The following is a 26,181-nucleotide window of genomic DNA, read 5'->3' as shown; positions in this document are numbered from 1 at the left end:
GAATACTCGTATATCCTGTATTCCTGCACATGCTCCTTACACTACTGATTGTATCGTTGCCACGTGCAACCAACCGACCGATACATCAGCATATGCACGTGCACATACCACGTGGCAATCTCGGCCTACTAAATTTATTTTTACCGAGATTCCACCACAATACGGTCACAGTGTAATCAGTGTTTATGGGATACGGTCACAGTGTAAGCAGTGTATAGGAGATACGGTCACAGTGTAAGCAGTGTATAGGAGATACGGTCACAGTGTAATCAGTGTTTATGGGATACGGTCACAGTGTATAGGCGATACGGTCGCAGCGTAAGCAGTGTATAGGAGATACGGTCGCAGCGTAAGCAGTGTATAGGAGATACGGTCGCAGCGTAAGCAGTGTATAGGAGATACGGTCGCAGCGTAAGCAGTGTATAGGAGATACGGTCGCAGCGTAAGCAGTGTATAGGAGATACAGTCGCAGCGTAAGCAGTGTATAGGAGATACGGTCGCAGCGTAAGCAGTGTATAGGAGATACGGTCGCAGCGTAAGCAGTGTATAGGAGATACGGTCGCAGCGTAAGCAGTGTATAGGAGATACGGTCGCAGCGTAAGCAGTGTATAGGAGATACGGTCGCAGAGCAAGCAGTGTTTAGGAGATACGGTCGCAGAGCAAGTAGTGTATAGGAGATACGGTCGCAGAGCAAGCAGTGTATAGGAGATACGGTCTCAGTATGAGCAGTGTATAGGAGATACGGTCACAGTATGAGCAGTGTATAGGAGATACGGTCACAGTATGAGCAGTGTATAGGAGATACGGTCACAGTATGAGCAGTGTATAGGAGATACGGTCACAGTATGAGCAGTGTATAGGAGATACGGTCACAGTATGAGCAGTGTATAGGAGATACGGTCACAGTGTAAGCAGTGTATAGGAGATACGGTCGCAGCGTAAGCAGTGTTTATGGGATATGGACACAGTGTAAACAGTGTGTAGGTGATACAGGCGTTTCATTGTCCACAATCACAGTACTTTTGGTTACGTTATAAGTATTACAGTGACTCACATTGGTTGAATTGGCACATGGATACACATGTGAGCAGTAACGCCACGTCAAGGCTTCAACTCTTGTTACTGACCATTCACACACACCATACTTTTCATTCATACGCATTCGGTATTCCAGATGTTTTGGACTACACCTCTCATAATGCTGGCAAAGATCTAATTCACAGCATGTGGACTGCCTAAGGTAACCTACCTCTGATCACAGTACACAATGTTGAAGTCGCCGTGCAGGAGAAACTTGTCACGTGTCAGATAGCACTTCAATAATCCACCCTGGACGCGAGCCTCAAACGTGGGCGTCTTCATTCCTCTTTATGTACTTCGTGACCCATAGGAGGGCATGCTTGTCAGAGTTGTGACACACACAAAAATATAATGGTTAGAATTAAATGGCATAACAGACATACTGCAGTCCCCCCAATACAGCACAAACCCCCCAATACAGCACAGACCCCCCTCCCCCCGGATGGCTGAGAGTGTTGGGAGCGCGGCTTAGCTGATAGATGTCAGGATGCAGTTGCTCAGACACCGCGCGTGCGCACTCAGAGGTGGGAGATTTCTTAGAAGAACAAATGGCCATCGGATCTCTATACCTATGAGTGCGCATGCGTAGTGTCCGTGCACGAGGCTGGCCTGGCTGGGTAGGCGCGTGCGCAGTCTGGGGCAGGGAGATCGGATGAATGTTCGGCTTATGTGATCTCCCTGCCCGCTGGTGCGCACTGGCCCGTTATATCCCCTACCTCTTGTGGCTCCAGGCGCAGGCGCAGTGTGGAGTTCGCGCATGCGCATTAGGTGACCAGAACACCGGTTTCTGCTGATTGGATTAGGGCGCGCGCGGGAAAGATCCCTTCAGACAGCGGAGACTAAGAGCGAGACAACAAGCAAACTCCTAGCACTGCGAGCCACATCCCAGCATATACTGACCAGGACAGCAAGGTAACTCCCAGCACTGCGAGCCACATCCCAGCATATACTGACCAGGACAGCAAGGTAACTCCCAACACTGCGAGCCACATCCCAGCATATACTGACCAGGACAGCAAGGTAACTCCCAGCGCTGCGAGCCACATCCCAGCATATACTGACCAGGACAGCAAGGTAACTCCCAACACTGCGAGCCACATCCCAGCATATACTGACCAGGACAGCAAGGTAACTCCCAGCGCTGCGAGCCACATCCCAGCATATACTGACCAGGACAGCAAGGTAACTCCCAACACTGCGAGCCACATCCCAGCATATACTGACCAGGACAGCAAGGTAACTCCCAACACTGCGAGCCACATCCCAGCATATACTGACCAGGACAGCAAGGTAACTCCCAGCGCTGCGAGCCACATCCCAGCATATACTGACCAGGACAGCAAGGTAACTCCCAGCGCTGCGAGCCACATCCCAGCATATACTGACCAGGACAGCAAGGTAACTCCCAGCGCTGCGAGCCACATCCCAGCATATACTGACCAGGACAGCAAGGTAACTCCCAGCGCTGCGAGCCACATCCCAGCATATACTCACCAGGACAGCAAGGTAACTCCCAGCGCTGCGAGCCACATCCCAGCATATACTCACCAGGACAGCAAGCAGACTCCCACTTTATACTCACCAGGACAGCAAGCAGACTCCCACTTTATACTGACCAGGACAGCAAGCAGACTCCCACTATATACTGACCAGGACAGCAAGCAGACTCCCACTATATACTGACCAGGACAGCAAGCAGACTCCCACTATATACACTGACCAGGACAGCAAGCAGACTCCCACTATATACACTGACCAGGACAGCAAGCAGACTCCCACTATATACACTGACCAGGACAGCAAGCAGACTCCCACTATATACACTGACCAGGACAGCAAGCAGACTCCCACTATATACACTGACCAGGACAGCAAGCAGACTCCCACTATATACACTGACCAGGACAGCAAGCAGACTCCCACTATATACACTGACCAGGACAGCAAGCAGACTCCCACTATATACACTGACCAGGACAGCAAGCAGACTCCCACTATATACACTGACCAGGACAGCAAGCAGACTCCCACTATATACACTGACCAGGACAGCAAGCAGACTCCCACTATATACACTGACCAGGACAGCAAGCAGACTCCCACTATATACACTGACCAGGACAGCAAGCAGACTCCCACTATATACACTGACCAGGACAGCAAGCAGACTCCCACTATATACACTGACCAGGACAGCAAGCAGACTCCCACTATATACACTGACCAGGACAGCAAGCAGACTCCCACTATATACACTGACCAGGACAGCAAGCAGACTCCCACTATATACACTGACCAGGACAGCAAGCAGACTCCCACTATATACACTGACCAGGACAGCAAGCAGACTCCCACTATATACACTGACCAGGACAGCAAGCAGACTCCCACTATATACACTGACCAGGACAGCAAGCAGACTCCCACTATATACACTGACCAGGACAGCAAGCAGACTCCCACTATATACACTGACCAGGACAGCAAGCAGACTCCCACTATATACACTGACCAGGACAGCAAGCAGACTCCCACTATATACACTGACCAGGACAGCAAGCAGACTCCCACTATATACACTGACCAGGACAGCAAGCAGACTCCTAGCACTGCGAACCAGATCCCAGCATACACTGACTAGTGTACTAGCACTGCAAGCCAGCAGCCAGATCCAATCACACAGCCATGTTCAGGCTACAAGATAAATCCTTATATTTGAATTGCCAGCTAGTGCAACACAGACGTACACAAAGGAAGCATGGTAACTGCAATCGGTGGGAATAAAAATGCACAATGGATAGGCTGGCGCTACAACAATTTTTAGTTACATGAATAATCATTCTTCATGTCAATTGACAAATGTGTATAACCATTTATAATGTTTGATCTGATTTGAGTTTTAACTCTGTTAATCTTGTAGATCCTTAAAGGGTAGCATTTCAAGATCTGCCACATATCGTCCCTTTTATTCTAACGGATAAAATTTACCTTTTCATTTAGCAAGTGTCAATGATATCAGCCATTGTACTGTGTAGGGCATGCTGCTGCTTTGATTGACGAGAATTATTGCTTTGCAGAATGAAGGTTGTTACATGTGAGATTGCGTGGCACAACAGAGAGCCAGTGTACAGCGTAGACTTCCAGCATGGCACTGACAAAGTGAACAGAATGGCCTCTGCAGGCGTTGACACAGCAGTACGAGTAAGTCTCTTGGGGCTGATGTGGATTTGCACATTTTTGTATCATGTTATGTTCAGCTGTATTGATGTATCACTTTCTTGCCTCCAATATATTTTCTTTGCTAGTTGTGGAAAATAGATAAAGAGATGGATGGTAAAGCAGTGGTCGAGTTTCTAGCCAGCCTCGTTCGGCATACCAAAGCTGTCAATGTGGTTCGATTTTCCCCAAATGGAGAATTCTTGGCTTCTGGAGGTGACGGTAAGTCCTCCTAGTGTTACCTGTGCGTCACCTAGCAGCTTGGCAATAAATAATTTCTATTTGTGGGAATTGTTGCTCCTTTTAGTATAACTGTCCGTAGAAGGTTGTAGAATGATTTGTGCTTGTTAAATCCCATTTAAAAAAAATAAATAAAAATTTCCAAGGGTTTCAATATAATGTTGCTGTCTTGGTTTTGCAGATGCTGCAATATTATTATGGAAAATTAATGAAAATAAAGAACCAGAGCCAACTCCTTTTCAAGAGGATAATGAGGGTGAACTTAACAAGGAGAACTGGAGTGTGGTAAAAACACTGAGGTATCTGTCTGCACTACGTCATTGAGTCCTACTGCAATATCATGACCAGAATATCATGAAAGACCAGTATATATCTTCGTAATTGCTTATTGATCTGACATTTTGATTTATTTACATTTTCTGAAACTATGACTATTGTGATATCCAGGGGACACTTGGAAGACGTGTATGATATCTGCTGGACACAAGACAGTAACTTTTTGGCATCAGCATCTGTGGATAATACAGCAATTATGTGGGATGTCAATAAAGGTAATGTTGGAAATGAAGAAGACAGAAATAGCACTGAGAAACAGGGACTAGAAAAGTGTGTCCTGAAAATATTCAATAGAAGGGGATAACCCTATATCTAGACTTGAAAAGAAAAAACAAAAGAATGGGATCCTGAGACACAATGTCCAGGATCCACGGCTTGGATATATCAGAGTAAACTATTACTGATAAAAACCATAAGTTTATTAAGACATCATAGACATAAAAAATAATAAATATAAATAAAAAAACACACACCCAAATACCCAAAATGAGGAAAAAATAATAGCTCAAATTGCTAGGAAGGGAGAGCCAGAATGTATGGGAGAAAAGGAAAAAGAGAGGTAAATTACTCCTAAATGGCAACTAAGGCACATAAAACAAAGCCTATAGTATCATCTAGATAAACCTCCCTAATCTATAGTCCATTCTAAAGCTATAAGGAATAATATCATACACTGTAATATCATAAGTGGAGCATATAGAGCATTAAATCCCAATTCTAGTAAAGCCTCAGGATATGCAGAGTGGATAGTAATAGGCACTAATAAACAGTTCTCAGGAAACGAGTCCCTATCATGCTGTTACATCCATAAGTGAAAAAAACTAACCACTGCTAGTCCTATACATAGCTGGTAAAATCATAAATCAGGCTGCATCCTTGCTAGATTATAAATAGAAATTTTGGCTGAGATTCCCCATGAAAATAAATAAACACCCAAAAAAACTAAAGTGCTTAAAATAAATGGTGCAGTGATTTTTAAATATCATAATAATAAGCCTAATTTTTTAAAATCACTGCACCATTTATTTTAAGCATTTTAGTTTTTTGGGGTGTTTATTTATTTTTTTCCTCTATTTGGGTGTGTGTTATTTATTTATTATTTTTTATGTCTATGATGTCTTAATAAACTTATGGTTTTTATCAGTAATAGTTTACTCTGATATATCCAAGCCGTGGATCCTGGACATTGTGTCTCGGGATCCCATTCTTTAGTTTTTTCTTTTTTAATGTTGGAAATGGCAACTTTTTCTTACCCCAATTACTAAACAAGCCAACTAATGTCTTCTCTGCCACACGCTTATAGTCAGGTGCTTCAGGGTCCAAGTAATCCTTAACTGGATATTATAGGCACTCAGACCACTTCATCTCATTGAAGTGGTCTGTGTGCAGGGTTCCTGTCCCCTTAACCCTGCAATGTACAGGTTTAAGATTGCCTCTAGTGGTTGGCTCCCAGACAGCTAATAGAGGTGCATCTTGCATTTTCATGGAGTTTAATGACATTGGACGTCTAGCATGTTCAAAATCCCCATAGGAAAGCATTGATTCAGTACTATCCTATGGGAAAAGGCCTAATGCATGTGTCTCTTACCGTGCAAGCTCATTAGGCTTTTCATCTCTGTTACGTTGCTGGAGGAGGAAACGGAGACAGTGCTCCGTCTCTGGGTCCACGGCATTGGAATTAAGGTGAATGTTAAAAGGGTTCTTAACCCTTTCGGCATGGGGGCCGCATGGCTGGAAAGGGATACTATAACGTTAGGAAACCAAACGTGCAAGTAACGCTATAGGTTTATTCTATACTAGTATTGATCAACATGTGCTAAGAGCCCAAGCTTTAATTATATTGAAACGTTCTGATAAGTAACTTTTATTCTTCAATTGACATTTTGTAGAATATGCTTTGTTTCCATGGACACCTTTATATCTTTTGCACATACAGTACTCCAGAACTGAATATTTCAATGTCAGATACTGTGTTAAAGTGGAAATGAAATGAAGTATGTTGTATTTTTGACTGTTATTGTATTCTAGCTGAATATTTTATTTGTGTTCGAGTTGCTCAATCTTGACTCACAGAGATCCGCATTTTTAAAGCTTTTCTATATCATAAGTCTTTAGCATGTGTTTGTACGGCAGAGTTTGGACAAAGCTTTAAAGATAAATACAAATTGTTTTATGTATGGTGAGGAATTCTGTAAAGTTCTGTACGTGTAGCTATCTGGTGGAATATTTCACTGGTTTCCATTAGCTCCACATTTAGAACATTATCCCTGGATTGCTGCTTGTTTAATCTCCAGTGGATCTAGCACTGACTCCGTACACGATCCTTAAACTCCAGCCCACTGATATGACTGGTTCTCTTCCCAGGTCAGAAGATCTCTATATTTAATGAACACAAAAGCTATGTACAGGGGATAACCTGGGACCCATTGGGGCAGTATATTGCCACTCTAAGCTGTGATCGGTAAGTACTTCCTGGGAACAGATAAATAGACACTTGACTCTGAACATCTCTTGCCCTACCAATATTATTATCCTCTTTTTTAAAGAAATGTTTTTTTTTTTTTTTTACTAGAATAGGTGAAAGTCTCTTAAAATCTTAGATGTCTAAGTTGTACAATATAAAGAGCACTGCAACGTTAAAGGGACACTATAGTCACCTGAACAACTTTAGCTTAATTAAGCAGTTTTGGTGTATAGAACATGCCCCTGCAGCCTCACTGCTAAGTCCTCTACCATTTAGGAGATAAATCCCTTTGTTTATGAACCCTAGTCACACCTCCCTGCATATGACTTGCACAGCCTTCCATAAACACTTCCTGTAAAGAGAGCCCTATTTAGGCTTTTTTATTGCAAGATCTGTTTAAGATTTTCTTATCCCCTGCTATGTTAATAGCTTGCTAGACCCTGCAAGAGCCTCCTGTATGTGATTACAGTTCAATTTAGAGATTGAGATACAGTTATTTAAGGTAAATTACATCTGTTTGAAAGTGAAACCAGTTTTTTTTCATGCAGGCTCTGTCAATCATAGCCAGGGGAGGTGTGACTAGGGCTGCATAAACAGAAACAAAGTGATTTAACTCCTAAATGACAGTGAATTGAGCAGTGAAATTGCAGGGGAATGATCTATATACTAAAACTGTTTTATTTAGCTAAAGTAATTTAGGTGACTATAGTGTTCCTTTAATGGAGATAATTCAGTGTGTTGGCTCTTAAAACATCTCACTAAAGCATATTAAGGAATATCCAATAGATGTTTTTCTCTCTATTTTCTTTGACTTGATGCAAGAAAGACAGCAATATCCCTGTGATGTAATGACATTTCATCAAAAGCAAAATATGGCCACACATGGCAGAATTCTGCAGCGTCTCCTGTGTTCACTCTGTACTCCACGTATGTCAAGGTTTATTGAGGTATCAAACAGTGTTGTTGTTTTTGAGCTAATACACTCATAAGGTGCTGCTAAGTTAAATATTTATCAAGACACTTCAGATTTTAGAAACCTTATATACTTGTTTATCTTTGTTTTTTATTGATGTATAATTATTATTGCATAATTTGTGCATTTTCCCTTCAATTTTTAGTGTTATGAGAGTCTATAGAACAGAGACCAAGCGCGTGGCGTATAATGTTAGCAAGATGGCCTCAACAGCACAACCAGAAGGGGAGGTATGTAGCTTGTCTTACTTTGCTCCTTTCACATTGATTCTTATTGTTTGTAATATTTGTAATTTTGACTTCAAATGCAGAAGACCTCTATCACTCTAGGCATACTTTGGGAGTTATTTATAAAGAGTAGTTGTAAGAGAAATATAGAATCCATTAACTGATTTTCCAGCTGTTTGTTATAATTAGCCCCTATTCTATTTTCTGGTTTGAACAGAGCTTTCTTTATCTATATTCCGCTTTCTGGACGTAGAGGATCTCATGGTTTGACTGTTTTTATAGAATCTTTTGTTGATCAGAGAATTTGATTTTTAAAGTGTCCCTGACTTATTGAGACCAGTCATCAACCTGGGTTTCCATACAGTGAACAGGAAGAGATTGTCATGTGACAGTCAACAGACAGAGCTGCAGATTTCTTAAAGGGACTCTCCAGAGCCAGGAAAATAATCTGTTTTCCTGGCACTGCAGGTCCCCTCTCCCTCCCACCTCCCAACCCCTGGTTGCTGAAGGGGTAAAAACCCCTTCAGTGACTTACCAGAGGCAGTGACATGTCCCACGTCGCTGCTTCCTTTGGTCCTCCTCTTCATTACGTTGGCCGGTCGGTGAGACTGGTCCCGCCGGCCGGGGAGACCTAATGCCGCGCCTGCGCATTAGAGCTCTCCATAGGAAAGCATTGAAAATTTTCTGTGTTATAGTCCAGGAAGTGCCCGTCTATTAGACAGCCACTAGAGGTGGAGTTAACCCTGCAAGGTAATTATTGCAGTTTATAAAAAATAAAAAAACCTGCGATAATTACACTTGCAGGGTTAAGGGTAGTGGGAGTTGACACCCAGACCACTCCAATGGGCAGAAGTGGTCTGGGTGCCTGGAGTGTCCCTTTAATTCCGTCACTCTTGTGTGTGTTTTTTTTTTTTTTTTTTTATATTGTACATTGAAGCGGTATGAATACAAATGTGTATTCCTAACGCTGTAGTACCATAGGCATCTTTTTAAGTGACCGGACCACCACTCCCCTTGTTATAAAAGTAGTTTTACTTACCATTTCTCCTTCACAGCCCTGGTCTCCGGTGTGTAGCTCCGGCTCTGTGTCTGAGATCATCAAGATCCATGGTCTCAGCCAATCAATAGTTTTCACATTGGAAAGCATTTAAAGGCTAGTGCTCATGCGGCTCAATTCTCCATGATGTGCCAATTAGTCTCTCTGAGACCATCTGATATAGTGTAGCTTTACTATGACAGCCACTAGAGGCAGCTTAACCCTGCGATGAAAGCATTGCTGTTCCTGCTGAACAGGGGGTACATGGCACCCAGACCACTTCATTGAGCTGAAACAACCTATTAGCCCGTAGTGTTTCTTTAAAAGTAGATAACTGATCTCTCTGTTCTTTTAATCCAAAGGTATAACTGCCATCAATATCATATTTTTTTATTTTTTTTCCCAACGTGAGGAACATTTCACTTTCTTATCCATATGAAATGTTTCAATACTTACAAAGGCTATGTTGTGGGGGCTTTTTATTGTGGGTTTTTTTTGGTTTTTTTTCATCAGGAGAAGCACTTTTCTTTTGCAGTTGATTATATGCTTGATTGAAATATAAACAGTGTCTACATGCTTTTATTGCGTAATCTGTATTATCGATATTGGTTAAGGCAACATCACACCATTGGTCCAAGATCGTTTAGTAGTAAGGGTAGTTTAGATAAGTGCAAGGGCACCTAGCAAAAAATATGCTGGCTGTGCATCGTTTTAGAACATATGCATCTGCAGTGTCAAGGGTAGCCATCAATGTATTGGAAACCTCTCAATTTTCTACTAGGTAAAATAATTTACACAACATATAATCTGATGTTACTTTGTTAATAGAAATGTAATTTGTAAGAGAGCTTGACTGTTTGAGTACTTCAGATCCCGCTGCCAATCACTTGTGTTTCTGTAATCAAAATGCTTTCAAAATCCTTCAGTGATTTGTGGATGTTGTTTTAAACTTCCCATTTCATTAATTTTGTATTTGTATCCTGCAGTTTAAAAGTTATCGGATATTTCATGATGACAGCATGAAGTCATTTTTCAGGAGACCAACATTTACACCTGATGGTTCCTTGCTCCTTACACCAGGTGAGATACACATTCTGCTTGACAATTTGAGCCTCTTCTATCTCCACTTGTGCAGAATGGTCAATGGTTTCATGTTTGAATTAAAACATGTATATATTCTCTATCAAAGTGTGCATTTTTTTTTTTTTATGTCAATGTTTGGTTTCCTGCCGTGTGTGGTTCTTGACTTATGAGGTGATTGTTTCTTATATAGACATATTTGAAGGTATACACATTCAGACAGACTAGAAAATAGTCTCCAGTAACAAAAGTGATTTTTTTTTTTTATTGCCTCAAAGATAGATGTGATCTACCATAACCACATCAGCGAAACCGTGGTTATAGTGTAACAGGTCCTAGGATGCACCAACTTCAAACGATCATTAAATGGTTTTATCCTCAAACTCTTTTTGGGAGCCATTTTCATGATGGAATTCATTGTTTTTTTTGTTTTTTCTCTTAACCCATTCTAATTTTGTTGTTTGTATTTCAGCTGGCTGTGTGGAATCTGGAGACGCCTTGGTTAACACCACATATGTTTTCTCAAGGAAAAGCCTCAAGAGGTCAGTTGAGTATTTTTATGTTCTCTGTCAATTCTGACCTCTGTCCTTCTTGATTGATTCGGCCACCCTAATTTTTTCCATTCTCTCCAGGTTTTAATACCAATTGGCCTCTTCACACAAATATTTGGTCACCATACCTAGATACAACAGTTATCGAGTATCATTTCATATACGGTAGCATACAAATATAATTTTTTAAATGACTGACCTCCTAGACCGATTAGGTGACCATAACCTAGGTCATGACGAAATCACCAATGTTTTTTTTCTATTAATCCCCTAAACTCCAATGATGTGACCAGTAATAACATTAACACTGCTTTTTTTTAGCATCCAAAAAACCTACCAGGACCAAATTAGAAGTTTCTGGGAATTGACCAGTCTAAAACAATACCTAGAACAGAAATTGGTCCCCAGAGGACTCCGTCCAGAGATATTGCTGCCAGATAAGATCCAGACGGATGAGCAGTTAAGCAAATGGAATTCTATCCTACTTGACTGCTCCTCCAGACTAATGGATTTTCTGGTCAGACTGGAAGCTACAAATTTTGAAGTAATTAACTCTAAACTCAAAAATGACATTGTTGGGATAAAAAAACTATAAAACCGACGCTCTTTATGTACAAATGGAAAACAAACTACAACAAAATATTAACAACTTCAGACACCATGTAAAAGTTAAGAAACATAACAAGTTTCAGCGGGACTTCAAGGACTTTAAACGTGGCAACATTTTCAGGCAATCCACAAAGTATCCCAGGCGGTGCAATAATTATCAGGGCTCCTCCTCAGGCGAAACTGATTGGTCCGACCAAGACCAACCACCCCAAAGGAGACGAAGATCCCTGTTTAATCGCAACAGTGACCGCCCAAGAGATACTAGTTCCGCTCTGAACAGTAATAACAAAAGTATACTAAAAAATCTGGACAAAACAGTCTCATTTTTGGATATTCCAATATCTACGGATATTGCCAATCCTCAGACCTCCACTAATCCCTCTCCAAACTCTTTTTTTAGACCAGGATCAGCCGCGACAACAACGGGGTCGCCTGAGAGACAGGGACCGCTGGGCATACAAAAACCAGAGTCGCACCTCGAGGCAATAGCCCCCAAGAAAGTCATAAATCTATCTGACTTTCCATTAGATAAACACCATCTTACTTTACTAAACCGTGGTCTCTCCTTTGTACCCACCCCCAGTTGCAACAAATGTACTTGGTCCAAGGATCTTAATTTGTTTGGCCGAAAATTAGCTTTGAATATATTTCATGCCAAAAAAGATCTAGTAATGGCCAATGAAATGGGTCTTTCGTTACAGGATTATGAATTTTCAAAAACGTTAGACACTCTCCTGGTTGAAAGTGATCTTTTAAGACCACTCACGGATTTCAAACCCTCGAGTTATTTTACACCTAACTTTGCTGATTCACCTCACGTTGACCTTTTCGTCCAGATGTCACTAAAAGAACTGGAATCCACACCTAACCGAATCTCTGTCACTAGTAACTTAAGCTTTATGGAACGAAAAGCCCTAAAAGATCTCCAGAAACACAGAGATAATTATTAAACCAGCCGACAAGGGTGGGAACATCGTGCTGATGAACCGCCCTGAGTACATCGCGATGTGCATGTCACACCTTGATGACCCACTACACTATAGGGTTCTCCCTTCGGACCCCACTAAGATTTTTGCAGATGAGCTGGACAAACTCCTTAACGATGCCTTGAATGAACTAATCATTAATAAAGACGAATTTCGTTTTCTCTTACCACACAAAAATCCCACCATAGCGACATTCTACTGCCTGCCGAAGATACACAAAGGGACTTCCCCTCCCCCCCCCCGGCAGGCCCATTGTGTCGGGTAACAATTGTCTAACAGAATCTCCCAGTAAATTTATTGAGAGAATTCTTCATCCTATGGTGGAAAAATTGCCATCCTACTTACAGGACACAAAATCAACCTTGCTGAAACTACAAGACATGTATACTCAGCTAGCTAGTCTCGATGTAGTCGCATTATACACGAATATCCCCCACGATAAAGGCCTAAAGGCATGCAGGTTCTTCTTGGAGAACACTGCTTACAGTAACCCTCAGACTGACTTCATTCTAGCCTTACTTGAGTTTATATTAACCCATAATTACTTTCTTTAACGGCCAATACTATCTACAGATCTCTGGGACAGCCATGGGGACGGCCTGTGCACCCACCTATGCCAACTTATTCTTGGGATGGTGGGAGCAGTGCATCGTCCCCACATCACAGTTTGACCATTTCCGTGAATTTGTTTTAAGTTGGCACAGGTACATAGATGATCTGCTAATTATGTGGTCAGGATCCGTCCCTGTGTTCCAGGATTTTGTCAAGTCCCTTAACAACAATGACATTAATCTCAAGTTAACCTATGTCATTGACGAACATGAATTGGTCTTTCTAGACCTCAAGATTTTGTTACAATTAGATGGTACCATCCATACGGAATTGTTCAGGAAGGCTACTTCTACAAATAGCCTTCTACACTGGGACAGTCACCACCCGTTCAAACTGAAGGCCTCTATCCCCTATGGCCAGTATTTGCGGGCCAGACGAAACTGCTCGGTAGACCAAACTTTCCATACAGAATGTCAAATCCTAAGATCACGCTTTAGGGAACTTGGCTACCCTAATCGAGTATTGAAAAGGGCCTTCCATCGGGTCTGCCTGCTGGATAGAGAAGCCACTCTATCTCCGACCACACGAAGACAAGAACTTAAGGCCCCACGCTGTATTGCCACCTATGATCAGGGATGGGGACCTATGTCCAAGATTTTGAAAGCGAATTGGCCAATACTCCTCCACAACCCTGTACTCTCTAAACTGTTACCGGATTATCCTTCGCTAACAGCACGCAGACCTTGTAATCTCCAAGACCAACTTGTCCAGAGTCATCTAGCATCCCCTCTACCAGTCACGAACTGACTAACAGAGACTAAAGGGACGTTTAGATGTGGACACTGCAAGGCCTGCCAGTATATTCTACCCTCTAAGTTTACTACATCTACCCAAACTCATACCACCGTAGAGACAAATGCTCTGGTAAACTGCAGCACTACTAGAATTATCTATCTGATTACCTGTAGCTGTGGTATCCAGTATATTGGGAAGACGTTCCAACAATTTAGGTGGAGAATACTACAGCATGTGACATCCATTAACAACAAGGTGACACCTACCCCAGTGGCAAGACATGTTCAAAACTTCCACAAGGGCAAACCTGACACTCTCAAATTCCAAGGTATTGAGACATTACTTTCAAATCCCAGAAAGGACGACTTCAACAAGGCATTGTTACGCAAGGAGTCCCAATGGATTTTTTCCTTCAAGACACTGTCTCCTCTCGGTTTGAATGAGGAATTTAATTATACACCATTCATACACTAAGACCGTGTACATATGGGACCCTTCCACCTTACTACGACCAATAGGTTCACCCTATTAGCTCAATTCAGTTTTTCCAATTTTGTATACTCTATTAAATCCAATTGCAGTGTGTCATCTGGTCATGGACAGTTCATTGACCTATGACCCATGCTGATTCCCTTTACTCCCCTATGTACTATCATACTATCGGGAGTTCATTCTCTATCATGTCTATTTTATCTATTGGTCCGTATCCTTCACCTACGAACCCATGGAGTTTTCAATTACACTATCTATCAGTGACCCGAGCCCAACTGGGCTTACTACGTATCGTCATTTCTTTTGACCTATGACTAGTTTTTGCCATTAAATACATGGCTTATGGTTCACCTCTAAGTATGTTCTCTGACCTCCTATGAGGTCCTGCTATTATGACATTAGGATCCATTATCAGTCGTCATTTTTTTGACTTATCATGAGGTAATTCTATTAACTCGTATGGATCATGTTTATTTATTTTTGACCTTTACCACATAATCTTGAAACACCATTAACCCTAGGGTAAATCATTGGTAAATATTCCTCCATTGATTAATGAAGTATGTATAGTCATTTATGACGAATTTTTGCAAAGAGCACTATTTTGTGCCCTCATGACCACCGTATTTTTGGCCCCTCCCCATGACTTATGCGGGAACCAATGAGGCCCGCGAGCGGGCTTTATAAACTTGACGAATCAGGGAAGTCCTTTCCCCCTGATGAGCCTCTTAACAAAGGCGAAACGCGCGTCTGGTTGGAGTGTGACACCTACCATTGGCTTCGGGTCTGACACTTACCCGTTTCCTCAACAGGTTACCCTCACTCCTCGGACATATTTTTTACCTCCCGGTTTACGAGCACTACTCACTTTGGCCGCATTATCAGGTAGCAACCTGGGTACTCCTATCCATACGGGACGGTTACTAGCCATCCGAGTGCACAGGAACCCTGTGCATCTCTCAGGGTACCATTTACTCTCTTACGGGAATCTCTAGCGCAAACACGAATTATATACCCTCCTCTCTTGCGGCTTCTCTCCTACCACTTTACTGTACCTGGTGCCCATGAAGGCACCATTCTACCTTTTCTGCCTCATCTCTTAAGATTATCACATATTGATTGACGAGGTGGATGTTCAGGACTTAATGGTTTAGACGAGAGGCATGCTATATTGAGTTACCGCTACTACCTGCCCGACGGTGGCAATTATCTTCTAAGAGTAGGGACTTCTCTCTATATGGGTATCTATGTTTGCACCCTATGGGAAATGCGCTTTTATCTGACGTTTTTTTAGTTAGATGACGGCCCCTCCCTTTCCCTTTACCATATCGATACCCAGTAACTTTTGTCTCCTTTACATGGCCGGTCAGTACATCCAGTTAGACTTATATATATTTGGATACTTTATGATATCTGTACCACAATATCGCACCTAGTATCACTTGTCTCCCTTATACCATGTACGTAGCCGGTTATTGCTCATGACTGGAGATTGACCTGTGACACTTCTCTGTTACTGTATCACATTACTGCTCTCCGAAAGAGATTTATTCTCGGACATATTCAGTGATTGTAGGGTATCGGTATTTTGTGTCATTAATATTGCCACCACGATACATTTACTACTGTACTCCTTATTGTTGCTTGACAGATTTGTTTCTTTGGGTATTGTAGTATTGTTACATACCTACTATTAGAATCCCATTTGCATTTGCAACCAGCTCATAGACCATATATTGCAGGAGCAGTGCACTGCCATTAAGGCGTCAGTAGGGCATTAGTACCCAAATTTATCAGCATTTAGCTTTGGCTTGACACACTTTTCTCTTATCTTAGTGTGTCTTACCATACTTTCCTTTATCTTTTTCGTTAAGTTTTCTCCATTCTTACCCTATTTTTAATAAAGGTTATTTTTAACTGTTTTCTATATCATATTTGATGATACACCTCACAGGACAGATCCTCCTTTCCTTGTTTCATACTCACTACTAGGGTTACCCCCTGCTCTGTCCTTCTTGATTGATTCGGCCACCCTCATTTTTTCAATTCTGGCATGTTGTTCCATCGCATAGTGCAAAAGAGGGAAGGGCTGAAACGGCTCTATCTAGTTTTATCTGAGCGAGACCAGACTTTTTGTTTGGGATTTTTATTCCCTGTGCTCCGGTGCAGACAAATTCTATCTTTGCACATACCTTGACACATAAGATACCCGTTCATCCTTACGTTAGAGCGTCTTAAAAACGGTTTCATAAGCATCGGTTGCTTTGTCATTTTATTGTGGACACACAGAGCGCCAGTTTACGTGAGGAGATCTTGATCACCATGATTTGTTTGTGATGCAAATAGACACTGTGCTTTGTGTTGTAGGCAGAAGACCGTCAGTATCAACTTGGCCCTTAGGTTGTACATATGACAATTAACACAATGACTTCAACTCTGTTCTTCATTATATTTACTATTATTTCAGCTCATTTATTAACATTGTTTCTCCTCAGGCCAATTGCTCACCTTCCCTGCCCAGCAAAGGCCACCCTTGCTGTCCGTTGTTGTCCAGTCTTTTTTGAGCTGAGGCAAACAGTGAAAGGTATGTCTGTTATTGTCCATCTTGTTAATGATCCAGAACATTTAAAGGGACACTATAAATATTACAGCTTATTGTATTTGTTCTGGCGAGTAGAATAATTCATTTCAGGCTTTTTCTATTTTCTCTCAAAATACTTAGAATGAAATTGTGTGTGTGTGTGTGTGTGTGTGTGTGTATATATATATATATATAAATAAAATTAATGCGAAATAGACATGTCCATATACAAAATTACATATATATTTAAATTCTACGTGGGTATTTATGTAATATTTTTACATAATTAAGTAATTTTATTGATTGCAATTTGAGGGACCTGCCTGACAACCCAGGCCGAAAGTCCAGAGAATTTAATTTGCTAGCACTGTATTTTACCCTGAAACTTTCTATGACACCCTAAAACTTGTACATGGGGGGGAGGGGTTGTGTTTTACTCGGGAGACTTCCCTGAACACAAATATTAGTGATTCAAAACAGTAAAACAGGGGCGTCACTCTCTGGCTCTTTCGCCTGCCACTGCAGCACTCTAGAAAGGGTGAATAATTTAATTTTTGAGGCCCCAGCTCTTCATGAACTAAAACTCCAAAGTTGACAACAATCCTGAATCTAGTGACAGTCGTTATTTTGTGACCCATATCATCCCAAGAATTTCTCTAGAGCCCTTTTGAATCTATTTAGCAGGGTTTTTTATTAGCTTTTGTAGCTAAGTAAAAGATTTTTCAAGCAAAAGTCAAAAAACGTTTGTTTTCAATTTTTCACCATATTTTATTTTATTTTATTTTTTAAATTAAATTACATGAGATTATATAAATAATAGTATGTAAAGAGAGCCCTTTTTTGTCCTGAAAAAATATATATAATTTGTAAGGGAACAGTAAATGAGAGAGCGGAAAATTACAGCTAAACACAAACTCCACAAAAGTGTAAAAAAAGGCCTGGTCGTTAACATACAACATCGCAAAAACAGTCCAGTCCTGAAGGCGTTAAAGGAGCCTCTGGCTTGAGCACACGCCTGTTATTTATAGTTGTTATTTAAGTCTCACTGTGCAGGGGAAACCACGTATGATCAAATTAAAGCACGTTATTTACATCTATAAATTGTGGTTGTACAATTTTTAACGCATTGTGTTATAGTATTTTAGGCCGAAGGGGAAGTGTTCCAGTATAAGTTTCTTCCTGAAATGTTTGAGAGAGGGGTTGGCTGCAATGATTTTAGTAAATAACAGTTGGAACCTCCTTGCCCTGGAAATTATACAATGAGCATAGGGACTTGGAATATCCATTTTATACTTTTCTGCAGCCTACAAAATAGCATTGCAAGTCATGATTGGGACAAAGTGCCATAGCAGTCTTGCTTTTTTTTTTTCCTTAATCAGTTGCTGCGTAAATGTAGGTGAAAGAATATTTATATTTAAGAGAATTTAATAAAGATCCATTTTTAAAATGTTCCACTGTGCAAAGTGCTTAAAGGACCACTCTAGGCACTCAGACCACTTCAGCTTAATGAAGTGGTCTGGGTGCCAGGTCCAGCTAGGGTTAACCCATTTTTTTATAAACATAGCAGTTTCAGAGAAACTGCTATGCTTATAAATGGGTTAATCCAGCCCTCAAATCCTCTAGTGGCTGTCTCATTGACAGCCGCTAGAGGCGCTTGCGTGATTCTCACTGTGAAAATCACAGTGAGAGCACGCAAGCGTCCCTAGGAAAGCATTGATAATGCTTTCCTATGAGACCGGCTGAATGCGCGCGCAGCTCTTGCCACGCGTGCGCATTCAGCCGAATGGGAGGAGAGGAGGAGGATCGGAGGAGAAGAGCTCCCCGCCCGGCGCTGGAGAAAGGTAAGTTTTAACCCCTTTCCTCTCCCCAGAGCCCAGCGGGAGGGGGTCCCTGAGGGTGGGGGCACCTTCAGGGCACTATAGTGCCAGGAAAACGAGTATGTTTTCCTGGCACTATAGTGGTCCTTTAATGGAAGTGATTGCTTTGTTTATGCGTTTGCTTATTCTGCCATATTGTCCTTTCCTTTCTTCACACAGATGACTCTGAACAGACATCGGCGCCACCTCCAGGTCTTATTAATCAGCCGTACCGCATGGTGTTTGCGGTGGCCTCAGAAGACGCAGTGCTTTTTTATGACACGCAACAGCTGTTCCCCTTTGCATACGTATCAGGCATTCATTATCATACGCTGAGTGACCTTTCATGGTGAGATTAATAAAACCTGTTAACTTTTAGAGTCTAGGTAAATGAAGTTCACAAAGCGTTTGTTCCAAAAGTGGTATGTCAACTGCTGATGGTGCAGCCAGATTATAGGTAGTCGGCAAACCAGTCTGACTGTATAATGTGCACCTTCTTGTAATGTTAAAGTCAAGGAGTTTCTTGTTGTTTTGGTGAAAGCTTTTTAGACTCTGCAGTTACATGGCACAGAGTGCATATATAGTTTGCTTTCCCTGTGCGCGTCGCTAGTTCTATCATCCGTGTAATTTTGTAAATAATCTACTTTGAAAAAAAATCCAATGTCTAAATTTCCCCAATATTGAGCCTTTCACCCAAGAAAGCTGTTTCTATATTTACCATTCAGTTTTGTTTTGCTCTTCTAATTTTGTTTCCAGTTTGTCATGTTGGAATGAATGACGGTCCTGTTGCTGTCCGTACCTTTTTAATAATTAGTTTTTCCCCTTTTGTGTTGCTTGTTACAGGTCCAAGGATGGGACCTTCCTATCCATATCGTCCACAGATGGCTACTGCTCTTTTGTTACCTTTGATGAGGGGGAACTTGGGATTCCTTTAAAAGAAAAACCAGCGCTGGTTCTGAAGACTCCAGCAATGGAAAAGAAGTTGAAGAAAAAAGTGAAAAGGTTATCTTCTCCTGCTGTTGTACGTCCAACAGAAACGACTCCAACAAGCAAGCCAGCAGAGCAGTCCAATCCTTCCACTCCTATTGCTATTAAACCTACAGCTCCATCTGCTAGTAAAGAACTGGTGTCCACTCCGGTTAGTATTAAAATTATCCCCTCCACTCCCACGTCTGACGACAAGAAGAATGGACAAGGCAGCAGAGCAGCACCACCCAGGAGGATTGTTCTTAATACTCTGGAAGCCTGGAGCAAACCTACAAACAAACCTACCACCCCCTCCCCAAGGTAATCACAGTTAAACATTTTGGAAAGTCATCTGTAGGTAGATACTTCCCATACCTGGAAGAGACTCTTAATTCCAGACGTTGTATACTGGATCTATCTTCTGGGATTTTAGATGTTTGTTTATTTAGGAATGTCATATGTTCTTTAAATGTTGCATCTTCTTTTCCAAAGGAGAATCAGCCTAATTTCTGTGAAGTCAAACGTTACCAATCCCAAACCAAACAGTCCTACTACAAAATCTCCTCCAGCGGGAGATGCCGCTGTTGGTAAGTGTCGTGTTCTATATTTCGATATGTCCACGTTGGGAACTTTATCTTCTATCCTTTACCTGTAGATTGCTCTGTGAGCTTTAAGTGCAGAGAAACAAAGAGGTTATCTAGGTAATTTTTGCAGTGAAAGGCAGGAACAGCATTTGAATGTGAAAAATGGAGATTACTAGAATCTCATGAAAAACTTTTTTTTTTTTTTACCCATTAGGAATTGACCATATTTTTTTTTATTTTTTTATCATAACTATGAAAAGTTAGTTAAAGCCTTCTGTCTTAGAGCCTATTCATGCTGTACTGTGAAATATATCTACATGAGTAGACACACTATCTGAAGGTTCCACTTACCAAATGAGCCTCAGATTTTGGAATGGCACTACCCTCCTGAACCCAATTCTCAGTATTTGCAGAAATAGCTTACTACGTAGATGTTGCCCAAAAGATTTATAATATTTTGAACTGTTACTGATCTTTGAGGGACTAGTGTGAAAAAATTCTCATTGTTCCAGAGAGACTTGCTGACATCGCAGGATCTCTAAACATATGAGTGCTAATGTGGACTTATTCTGGTTTCTATGTATGTTACAATTTGATTTGTTTTTCGATATTCCCATTGCTTGTTATGCTAACTTTTTTTTTTTTTTGCTCTTCAGAAAGTAATTTATCTGGCGATGAAAAAAGTTGTAAACCTCCAGAATCGAAACGTAAAAGGTCTACATCCCCTTGTCTTCCTGTTGACGAAAGTGGAGACTGTTCTGGGAAAGCAGTAACCACTGGGCAATAATACATAATTGACTAACTTGTCTGCTTCCTATCTAGATCTTTCTGATTTAATGCAGACACTGCTCCATGGTGTTGTATTGCCACCGTTCTTCTTTCAGGAGATAGCTAGAGATTGTCCTCCAATACCAGGAGAGCCTGTCAGGTGCCTTTCTTACATGTGAGTCTCCAATGATTTGGTCATCACACCGATTTGGAATATAAAGGTTACATAACCAAGTTAAATGTTTTACTGTTTACATATCCTCTGCTGATATTGTTTTACTCAAGTCTTTGCGTGCAATATTGCCTGCTTGGAAACGGAGAGTGTATGCCCTTCTGCCAATAACCTTATGTTCAACACAAGAGGAAGATTAGCATTATCCAAGGACACAGGATATTTGGGCTCTTTACTTGTAAAATCACTGGCAAATAACCAGAGACAGGACTGAAAAACACTTTTACCATTTTATCTCCATTCTTGTACACTGCCCAGTGACACATTTTATTATATATGTATAATTTTTCAGTCTCCTTATATAATATTTTGCACCATCTTTCCCTTGTCTTTTTGTCCAGGTATGGGAGTGGGTAAGGTTATTGACTAACTTAGAGCCAGCATATCATAGTTCTCTGTCTCTGTGTAGGATTACGTAGCCTATTGGATACCTGGGTTGTATTTCATTTTTTGGAATCTTGTCACCCAACAAGCTGTTTCAGAGTCTGAAATCCATTCATTTTTTTTTTTTTTTTTTTTTGGAGGTTTGATTCCCATTGCAAATAAACTTTGTTTAAAAGTATCCTCACTTCCCGGGCAGGTTTGCTCCTACAAAACAGGTTACTAACTTATGGAAGTTCTACTAAACCTTGTATACATTTAGCACAATGGTGCAATTAGCTGTTTAATCATCTGATGGCCACCAATAGAAATTAATTTGCACACCCCTGCTATGTCTGTTGGTGAGTCTATGGTTTATATGACATGTCCTGCACTTTTCACAGTAACCTGAATTGCAGTATTTCCATATTTGCCAGAATCATTAAAGAGCGTGTTCGAATGAGTTGGCAATCAAGTTTTTAAATTCTGGTTAATTTGAATGTTTGCCTAATTTTTGTTTTTTTTGGTTGTCACTACAACTTTTCAGCTGTTTTTTTGTTTGTTTTGGAGCAGAAATGGTGGGTGCAGGGAGTCTCACCTGCTGTTGGTAGTTTGATGCACTTGTTTTAATATGTATTTTTAGTGTTATATACACACACCTGTCAAGATAAAAATAATTGGAAATTGTAAATTTGACTTAAATGTTGAACATGACTATTAAGTTCACTTCTGATTTGAAACATGTTTGTTTAAAAAATAAATAAAATATAAATTAAAAAAAAGTCTGATTTTGTATTTGCCGGCTTTACATAAATACTTTTAAGGTGAGTTTAGTTATTTTTGTTGGTAGTATGGCCGAGTACAAAACGGAGTAATTTTTTTTGTGTAATCTTAGTTCAAAAGCAAGGAAATGGTACAGCCGCAATGAGTGCTCAGAATGGTCACTCATCGAGGGTGTAGTGGTTGACTGGTATAAAGGGCATGACCCTGAGTAGTAATAGTATATAAAGTTCAGGCTGAAGATAGGTTAACTAAACAGTGCTCCCACCAAACAGTCCCTATACCCTGGATAGTAATGCTCCGTAAAGTGTGAAGCCAAAAGTTGCTAAATCATGGAGCGTAAAAAGAACTGAAAATAATAAATAAACTTCATTGGTCCCTCTTGGGGGATAGGGAGAATATAAAATAAACTCCCAAAAGATAAAAAATTATTTGAGAAAAAGGAAATACTCAGTAGTATACAAAATAAATTAGGATCATCCCATATTATATGAAAATATTGATGAAGTCAGGTGTGATAACCACATCAATAGGATAGAAATAATAGTCGTGACCTGATATTGAGTAACAGCTACTGATAGTTGTGTGCAACAATGTGTTACCAAATAGAAAAGTAGCAAATAGTCACTGACACCATCCTCCAAACATACCCTTAGGTATGTAGAAAAAACTGTCTGTATTTGCAGTAACTATCTGGTCAATATAGGAGTGAAGTCAGTGTTAAACTGACAATAAACATCTAATTAGGAGTACTAGAAGCACATACTGTTGATAGAGGGGTATAACAATCATGGATGTCTGGGAACCACGTATGGTAGTAAAGAACATGAAATTTACACAAGTCTAAGTCCTAACCGATACGATAGGCTGGTCCCGATTAAGACACCAATTAAAACACCTAGGTAGGGTCCCTCATAGAGTAAACAGAAAGAAGGTAACCCAAATTCCTGGGATCTATATACATTTATTTTTCTGTCATATGGTGGCAGTAACTCATGGGGTTTGCTCCTCCCTGTGGACAAGACATTAAACAAGCATCTTGATTAAAAAGGACCCTCCCCACTTCCCTATAAGAAGCAGAGCCGCAAAACCTACCCCCAGTCTTCTTTCTTGTCCCGATAAGGAAGGACAGGACATTCAAGGGTGAGACACACGGGCTATCTGTCTGGGGGATCCGGTCCGAGAGCTGCCCGGGCGGTAAGCTGAGAGACCCATGCTCATTTTCGTTACAGAGCAATCAGAGGTTGGCTTCTATATGCCGAGAATGGTTCCGGCAAAAGGCTTCCGGGAGGCGAAGCTCGTTGCTGAGCAAGCGCACAGCGGTGGAACGCATGCCCGGGTGGTGATGTGTTCCACCTAAGCTTCCGGGTGCGCAAAAACACTTGCGCAATCCGGAAGCTTAAAGAGATCTGCACAAAAAAAAACGCGAAAATTTGATTTCTGGTGCAATAAAAGAGCTGTGCTGGTACCCACTGACTGCATGGATGCAGGTCAGAAGAGGTACGCCGTATCACCTGCCCCCCCACACGGCTCAGAGGTATTTTGAGGTAAGATTAATAGAAATCTTTACTTTAACATATTTTCTGAAGAATCATGGGATTTGACAATCATTCTAAGCCTCCGTTTTATATTTCTCTAACAGATATGTCTAGCCCAGCCTATCCTTAGATGGACAAGGAAAAACTGGCTACCCCCATGCCTAGAAAGGCTACGGTAAAATCCAAACATCTAGTTTGCAGTGATTGTGCAACTCCTCTTCCAGACGGATCAAGGAAGAAAATATGCAGTCAGTGTACTGCAAACTCTTTGAAAGAGATAAGCGAAAGGATATGCAATCTTTCCTAACCTGGTTCCAAGAGAATATGGCCCAGACCTTGGAGACTATTAAGGAGTCTAAAAGGGTAGAATCCCCTATACAACAGAGGATCAAGAAAAGAAGATCTACATCTGAATCATCATCCGGAGAATGTATTTTCTCTATAGGATGAATCAGGATCCTCATCAACTGAACCGGTAGGGTTTCCTTCGGATGCAATCCGAAAATTTATTAAAGAGGTTAATCTAACAATCCTGCCTCAGAGATCTGAGAATCCCAAAAGAGGTTTTTCTGTTCAACAAGGCCTGGTTGATCTAATATTCAGGGAATGGAAAAACCCTGAAAAACGTGCCTTCATTTCCAGACACTTCAAGGATATCTTCAAACTGGCTGGCGAAGTTATCTGGGAAGATCTCCCAAAAGTAGATGTTCAGGTGGTGCAGATTGCTAAAAAAAAAACACAACACCATCCCTATAGGGGAGACTTCAGCTTTAAAGAATCCTATGGATAAAAGAGCCGAAACCTCTTGTAGGCGGGCTTATCAGACGGCTGGTTTTCAATGCAGAGCTTTACTGGCAGGAGCAGCAGTAGCCAGAGCAAATGGCGTTTGGCTAAATACGGTCCAAGAAATTTTATCTTCTGACCAGGTTAATGAACGTAGCCACATGTTTCAGAACATGCATTTGGCAAATGAATACCTTTTGGATATGTCAGTAGAGGTTCTTAAATTGGCGTCCAGAATTATGGGTTTGTCTTCTGTGACAAGACGTGCCTTATGGTTAAGGTCTTGGTCGGCGGATACAGCTTCCAAATCAGTCCTTTGTGAACTCCCACTGGAAAAATCTAAATTATTCGGCGCTCCTTTAGAGGAAATCATTAGGCAAATGTCAGAAACCAAAAAGGCACTTCCTCAAGATAAGTTCTCCTGGAGACCAGGGTACAGGAATTACCAGTATAAAAATAGATCTTATCAAGAGAGACCACAATTTTTTTTCAAAGAAAGGATAAAAATCAGAGATTTGAACAAAGTGAGGTCAAAAGAACCTTCACCCCCGGCCGAATCTTGGGCGACCCCGCTACGTACACGCATAAGGTCAATAAGCTAGGGGTAAACCCCACTGTGGACATCACCTACAGAATAGCGCACCACTCTACCCATACCCACAAGGGGCACAATAATTGCTTCCCACTACTGTTATACCTAATGTTTATAAAAATTATGCAATGTTCTATGATGCCACTATTGTACTTCCTGATTGATACCCATGCGAGCAACAACTATTGTCGTGTCGCATTCAAAAAAAGAACCTTCAGAGACAGACGTTTTTGACGCCAGAAGTGTGGGAGGAAGGCTCCAATATTTTTTTCCAGTATGGGAACAGACCACAAAAAATCCGTGGGTTCTAAGGCTTATCCGACGGGGACACAAGATTATTTTTACGGAACAACCAAGAGCAAGGTTTCTGCAATCAACGTACCAGTCTTCAAAAAGATCTCAGGCTCTATATTTTCAGACCATGCTTCTTCTACACAAAAGGGTGATAGAAAGAGTACCACGAAAGCAAAAGTTTTGGGGAGTCTATTCAAGATTGTTTCTGGT

General features: G+C 41.2%; 1 protein-coding gene across 1 annotated transcript; it reads left to right on the top strand.

Annotated features, from left to right (window-relative positions):
* The first annotated feature begins 1,876 nt into the window (after nt 1–1,876).
* Nucleotides 1,877–22,125, top strand: CHAF1B (chromatin assembly factor 1 subunit B). The gene is made up of 14 exons (XM_063447388.1): nt 1,877–2,532; nt 4,158–4,281; nt 4,386–4,518; nt 4,718–4,835; nt 4,984–5,087; nt 7,237–7,333; nt 8,455–8,539; nt 10,559–10,652; nt 11,125–11,194; nt 17,133–17,221; nt 19,255–19,423; nt 19,918–20,361; nt 20,533–20,627; nt 21,281–22,125. Exons 2-14 carry the CDS (start codon nt 4,159–4,161, stop codon nt 21,409–21,411), a joined length of 1,752 nt encoding a protein of 583 aa, XP_063303458.1. The 5' UTR covers nt 1,877–2,532; nt 4,158; the 3' UTR covers nt 21,412–22,125.
* Nucleotides 22,126–26,181: the final 4,056 nt, after the last annotated feature.

Source organism: Pelobates fuscus, chromosome 1, assembly GCF_036172605.1.
Source record: "Pelobates fuscus isolate aPelFus1 chromosome 1, aPelFus1.pri, whole genome shotgun sequence".
Taxonomy (NCBI): Eukaryota; Metazoa; Chordata; class Amphibia; order Anura; family Pelobatidae; genus Pelobates; species Pelobates fuscus.
This window is presented reverse-complemented; position numbering and strand designations above follow the sequence as displayed.

Bases quoted from the DNA above. Each gene is read 5' to 3' on its own strand.
- CHAF1B (XM_063447388.1), top strand. From the start codon at position 4,159: ATGAAGGTTGTTACATGTGAGATTGCGTGGCACAACAGAGAGCCAGTG. The intron at 4,519-4,717 runs GTAAGTCCTCCT...TTGGTTTTGCAG, and splicing joins CTTGGCTTCTGGAGGTGACG to ATGCTGCAATATTATTATGG. The intron at 20,362-20,532 runs GTAATCACAGTT...TCTTTTCCAAAG, and splicing joins CCTACCACCCCCTCCCCAAG to GAGAATCAGCCTAATTTCTG.